The sequence below is a fragment of the Pleurodeles waltl genome, chromosome 4_2 (assembly GCF_031143425.1).
Source record: "Pleurodeles waltl isolate 20211129_DDA chromosome 4_2, aPleWal1.hap1.20221129, whole genome shotgun sequence".
In the NCBI taxonomy this organism is placed as follows: domain Eukaryota; kingdom Metazoa; phylum Chordata; class Amphibia; order Caudata; family Salamandridae; genus Pleurodeles; species Pleurodeles waltl.
The window spans coordinates 540,463,640-540,469,639 of NC_090443.1; the positions used below are offsets into that span (position 1 = coordinate 540,463,640).

The window sequence follows — 6,000 nt, forward strand, 5'->3', positions numbered from 1 at the left end:
TTTTGATGCATATCTGGCGCAGACGGAGTATAAATATGCCCCTAAGCGTTTTAAACTCCAGAACTTCTTAAGGATTCGGGTGCCTTCCTCTAGTTGCAGCCCTCCTCAGTCCTCCCTGTGATGCTGCCCTGTTGGACCAAGAATGTTTCACCTCCTTATTAGAGAAATTTGTTCAAAACACCTTTACTTTTATTATCCAATTTCAACTAGTCCAAGTAATCAAGACTGAATTATATGTAAATCTTTCAGAAACGTGGGATATACAGCTACAGCTAAACGCTCATCTGTCCAGGATAAACCAGTCTAATAGTGCCAATGGAAGCGGTTTCTTTTTGCGCTTGGTCTAGATTTTCTGTCTTACAACGATATTTTACATGTAATTTAGGGGCATATTTATGTACCTTTCACTCAGCGCAACAAGCTAACTTGCTGCACTGCATGAAAGGGCAGAAATGTGTCATATTTAACATAAGACAATGCATGCCTGTTCTCTCCCTGCACTGGTGTACTTTTGGCTGTATAGAGCCAAAGCAGACACCCTTGTGCTGTGGTGCAAGGGTGCCTATGTTGCAGGCAGGATTGTTTTTGTTGTTTTTATTCAGGAAAGGACACCCTCTTGCACAAAAACAATTCTCTGAGGCTTTTTCCTCTTTCTGTGTGTGCTGCAGAATTCAGCGCACACAGAAACAGATTAAAAAACTAGGAGGGTTCAGATATTGCTCCTCGTTATGCCTTCCCTGGGGAGGCATTGCATTTTCACGCATTCCCACGTTTACCAGTGTTAGTGAAATGCGCCAAAGTCCAAGGGTGGATGCGGTGGAACACTCACGCTCCACCCATGCAACACCTTCCTGGGGTAGAGTAACACAACATAGAGATTTGTGCTGTGTTGCATTGCCCAGGATTTATCAAGCCATGCAGGGCCACTCAAGGTGGTCTTGCGTGGCTTCATTAGTCCGACTTACGGTTTTGTGTTACCCTTGCACTCCCATGCTTGATTCAAGGGTGACACAAAACCTTCATAAACTAACCTTAATGTCTAACCAGCTGGTTCCTTTCACAGAAAGACAGGAAAGACACAGTAAGCATGACTCGGTGGATGTTTCATGGACTATTGCATAATAATAAAATAAGTCATAGGCACATAGCACTTGAACTTGTAGCTTTAATTACTGAATGTTTGTAATAACAAGTAAATCCCATTTTTTAGTGTACATTCTCGCTTCAATTGTGAAAACCATGCACTGCTCTGAGGCTTTTTACCAGTTCCTCGGTGGATTTGATACCTTTCTTCTTAACTCCACTTCCCTACCTTGTCCTTCCTCTCCTTTCACTATGTTAGCAGTTCTTGCTCCCCAGTTAAGATATATGTGTGTGGGGGGAGCGGGGGGGTGTAAACTGATACGGTCAACTCAGTGTTTCAGCTTTCTGTGGCCAACTAAATAAGTGCCAATCCATTTAGTTTCAAACACACCAAACATTTACAACATTGTGAAACGGCATAACTGTGATTGCAAGTGGCACGTAAAATAATGTCATATTATGCAGATCGCACATTCACATGCAGACTACACACACCATGATGACCACACACCCACTTTGAGTCCTTAGACTGTGGAACAACGGCCCAGCACACAACCTACAAAAAGACATGGGAGGAATTGAAGAGGCACGTCTGTCCCTCCGGTTATGCTAGGAGGCTGATCCACCTCTGGACAGTCGTTTTCCCACACTTCACAATATCTTCTACCTGTCGTCTGTCGAACCAATTGGTTAGCTATGACTGGGAGAGTCACCTGTCCAGTGGATATTGATGGATTTCTACTGCACTCTCCTCAACCACCACTTATCATCATCACATTATTCACCGTGTTTTTTTTGCCGAAATTTGACAGGAACACACTTGATGGCTCTTAGTCAAACTGCACTAACCATTATGCTATGTATGCCTGCATGACCTCCCAGTTCTGTACCACTTAAACCACGCTGACGCAGGTGCACAGTGCTGTGCAGTGCTTTACAATAGCTCAAAAGAAAGAAACAATACGTTAACTGGTTCCATCAGCTGATCAAAATGTCCCACAATGACCTCTTGCTTCCTAGGTTCTTCCGCTTGAGGGATGATGCCTCAATCCTGATGTCATATGGGATGTACCAGGAAGCGGATGAGGCCAGGCTACAGGGGAAAATCAACATGATCACCCGACTCTTCCTGCAAGCCGACACCCCACACAAGTTTCGGGTGAGAGTAAAGCCATAATTTAATACCTACCAGTAAATTGCAGATAATGTTATGCTAAACAATAGGAAAAGCAATATTTCAGGATATGCTTTATGATAAGTTATGTGATGTTAACAGAGATTTGAATAGCCGTTGTTTGGCTTCCCTTCTCTCTCAGGTTTGGGTACCTTCACAATCTAGTTTCAGTGCTTCTGTCACAGCCCGGGTCTATTTTCTGTCTGAGTAGAATCGTCAGTAGAATAGGTGTGGTTAATATTTCATGTATCTATTTGGTTGTGAGTGTTAGAGTTTTTTGAAGGTGTGAGAACAGAGATCTTGGAAATTAGATAACAATAGGTAATAAATTAGTTTCTACTGTTCTTTCATAGTACCAACTCAAATTAGGCGAGGGTGCGGTTGTATCTTAGAATATGGTTAACAAAAATGTAATTTAACATAATTATGTGTCCTGAATATAATTTATAAAATATCGCCTGACAGGAGTGCTAAAAATTATTTACTAAAATATAATCCTGTTGGTGTAGATTTTCTACTATTAACCGCTATTAGGGCAATATTTTTGTAAGTGAAATATAGACTTCTATGTTGCATAAACTTTTTGTTGCCAATAACTATCTGTATTAGTTCAACATTTTACTTTAAAATTCTTTTGGACTGGAGACCATCCTTCAGTAAACATATAACCCTCTGTAAACCAGATATGGAGTGATATCTGCTTAAATAGGCAAATCCCTCGCAGCCTCGCAATATGTAGTTAGTTGCTTTACAGTTGGACCATCAATGAAGCCAATACAACATGGGGTGAAGACTTGTTTGAAGAACAGTAACTTTAACATCTATGTCTTCCTGCCTGGAGGAAGTATGAGTCACTTGAGGGAGATGCAAAAGAGAGCCTAAAATCTGTTTTCAAAAGATGGAGTGCCCCCCGTGTTCAGCAGCATATTGACTTTACAGAATTAGTAACAGAAAAGCCCATCCCCAGTTTCCATGTAACCAGTTGAAAGCCTGCTTTTAGTTGTTAGCATGCATGGTGTTAGATGTAGGGTCTAGTTTAGAGTTTGACAGATTGGATACTCTGTCAAAACGCGTCATCGGCCATAAGACACTTGTAATACAGTGGACGCAACATTCACCATGTTTGTGACAGAGTATCCCGTCCGCCAAACACTAAATAAGGCGCCACAACAACTTAGAGCCCTAACCTCCAAGTCCTACCATGAACTGTGTGCTTATGCAGGGCACCACAGTGTGCCAGTTTTGATGTGATTACAGTTCCTAGCGGGCACGCTTTTAACCAGATTTGTTTATGAATTACTGTTTGTGCAAACAGCACAGCTCGAAATAGAGGAAATCACTTCTCAGTGTCTTCGAGGTGTGCTGCTGGCAGCAGATGCACCCTCAGGAGGTAAATAATGCAATTTAGAAAATGGAGTTGCAAAAAATCACAGGTGCGTAGGTGCAACAGGTGTGAGCTCACGGCTTCGTGATAGGGCGACAGAGAGGAAGTTACTGCCCCATCAATCTAAAGAACTCCACAGGAACGTAAAAGGCACCAGTCAATCTTCTTTACTGAAGAACGTCTCCTCTGAAAGGACTATTCCATGGCTCACACTCAAGCTGCACAGACAACCTCACAGCCACACGTGGAGACACACACTCAGTGAACCAATAACACAACATTCCAAAACTTTCTAAAACATACAGTCTCCTCATCATACTTTGGTCGATTTGTATCATAGAGCCGTAGTAAATACGTCCCACAAGATGCTACAGCAGTGGCAAACATGCCCTCTTCGAATGTGATAAAGTATAAGGTCCCTTATCAGCAAAGGATAATGGGAACTATTATGCATTTAGGGTGAACTTACAAGAGTTGAACTGAAGCAGCAGGGAGTGTTATTGGTCAGAAAAAGGAAGGAGCATTGACAGAGCTATATGAGAGCCAGCACCAAGCCATCAAATAGTTCGACAGATCATAATGCCTGAGGTTTATTGACAGAGCTGTGATATATTTAGAGCTGAGGAGGCAGGGAGGGGTACAGTGTCTATTGTCGTGGATTAACAGGAGAGTCTATTGCCCAACAGAGTACCAAGGTACTAAGGATAGTGCGCTGGAAGAGTTGGGTGAGAGGTGGTACTGGGACAGCGGAGGGAGAGAGACATAGATTAGGTTTAATGTGCATTGATAGAGCTGAGTAACACATGATTCTGTTACAAGGGATGTTCTGCAGGCCAGGATGAATATTTCACATCCTTTTACACTTTTTGGACTCTGTATCAACAGGTGAACATCTCCGAAGCACAGAAGGACATGATATGTGATATGGCCTCCAAGGGCTCTGTGGAACGCTCCATTTTTCATTCAGCAGTGCTCACCGTCTTGCCTCTTCTCATGTACTTTTGGAAGAAGTAAGTCCAAATACTACAATGCACTTTCTCTCTGCCCCTTGCTCTTACTAACTCCCACTTCTGGCATCTCCAATAGTACCTCATAAATGGAGACACAATGATAGCAGTGGGACAGGAGAGCCCCTCTGCCCCAGTCCTCACACACACTTCAACACTATTCTACACTATTGACCACAATGACCCCACTGGCACTTACAACTCTGTACAGTGTCACCTGCTGGGCATGCTTGCACTGCATGCTCTTTGTTTCACTTCAGTCTGTCCTCCACCTTCATCTTTTATGGTGGAACCTGACTTGAGAGAGAGGGAGTGCTAAAGTTGTTAGTCCTCTTTGCAGCCAGCATTTATATGTCTCCTATTAGAATAAGCAGGTAGAATAGAAGAAAAGAGTCCCCCTTCTGCTGTAACACATCAATATATTACCATCTTCCCTGCCTATGGTGTCCCACATGTCTGGATTGAATAATGCCCAATTTTATTCATGATGCTCTAATCCCATTTTTGCTGTTCCTTTCTGACCCTTATGCAGGTTCTGTCGCAAGAAGGCAGTGGACTTGTTCTTCAGGTACAGACAAGAATTAAAGAGAATGCTGGCAAAGCAGCTTGATGTTACTCGCCCAGAGGGCTGCTGGCAAAGTAGCCGGATTCAGGGGATAGGTAAGTGTTGTGCCTCTGCCATCTATTTTTTAAATCAATGTTTCTGATGAAAAATTGCATATTCTTAGGAAAACAAAAACATAAACGTGATGGGCAGAAGGCTTGATTTAATCTCTGCCATTGATAATTACTTTGGGTCATCATTTTTAGGTCAAGAGCTTTCCAACCTGTTGTTATCTATCCGTGGGCTTTTAACCACGCCTATCTCACGCTCATCACTTCCACTTGTTCATGGACTTACCTTTCAAAAATCCTGTTATATCATTGGTAAATGCTTTACGTTTGTCCCCTCTTGGGGCGGTTTTGATACTGCCTTTCAAACTGACCCTGTTACATGGATAATTGCACGATTGCCGATATACTTCAGCATGGAGGAACTATTATTTTTCTTTTGTTTCCCCCCTTTGTGCTCCATGGCGGCCATGGCCCTCACAGCACCAATAGCACTACATTGGCGGTATTGGAGCGCTGGTCACATTGTTCACACTGTTACCTAATCAGTCATTTCTTTTGGCTCTCCCCTTAGGGCTTCATAGCTTTTCCAAAAACACATGTAATTGATAAATGCTTTCAGGGCAGCTCCTCCGCAAAGGCGGAGCTTCGCCCCCCACCCCCGGCCAAGAGCCAAGAGATGATAAATAAATCCATATTTTAATATTGTTTTATTTTTCATCTGCTGGCTCAACCAGCAG

The 6,000-nt window shown here is 42.8% G+C and overlaps 1 protein-coding gene across 1 annotated transcript in view; it reads left to right on the forward strand.

The window, feature by feature from the left end:
* The window catches only part of RGSL1 (regulator of G protein signaling like 1), a 483,194-nt gene extending 477,780 nt beyond the window's left edge, over window positions 1–5,414 (forward strand). Inside the window, exons 19-22 of the mRNA XM_069233196.1 lie at window positions 2,104–2,242; window positions 4,527–4,651; window positions 5,181–5,308; window positions 5,377–5,414. Of these exons, the coding sequence (XP_069089297.1) occupies window positions 2,104–2,242; window positions 4,527–4,651; window positions 5,181–5,308; window positions 5,377–5,414 (430 nt within the window). The remainder of the gene's footprint in view (window positions 1–2,103; window positions 2,243–4,526; window positions 4,652–5,180; window positions 5,309–5,376) is intronic.
* The last annotated feature ends 586 nt before the right edge of the window (window positions 5,415–6,000 follow it).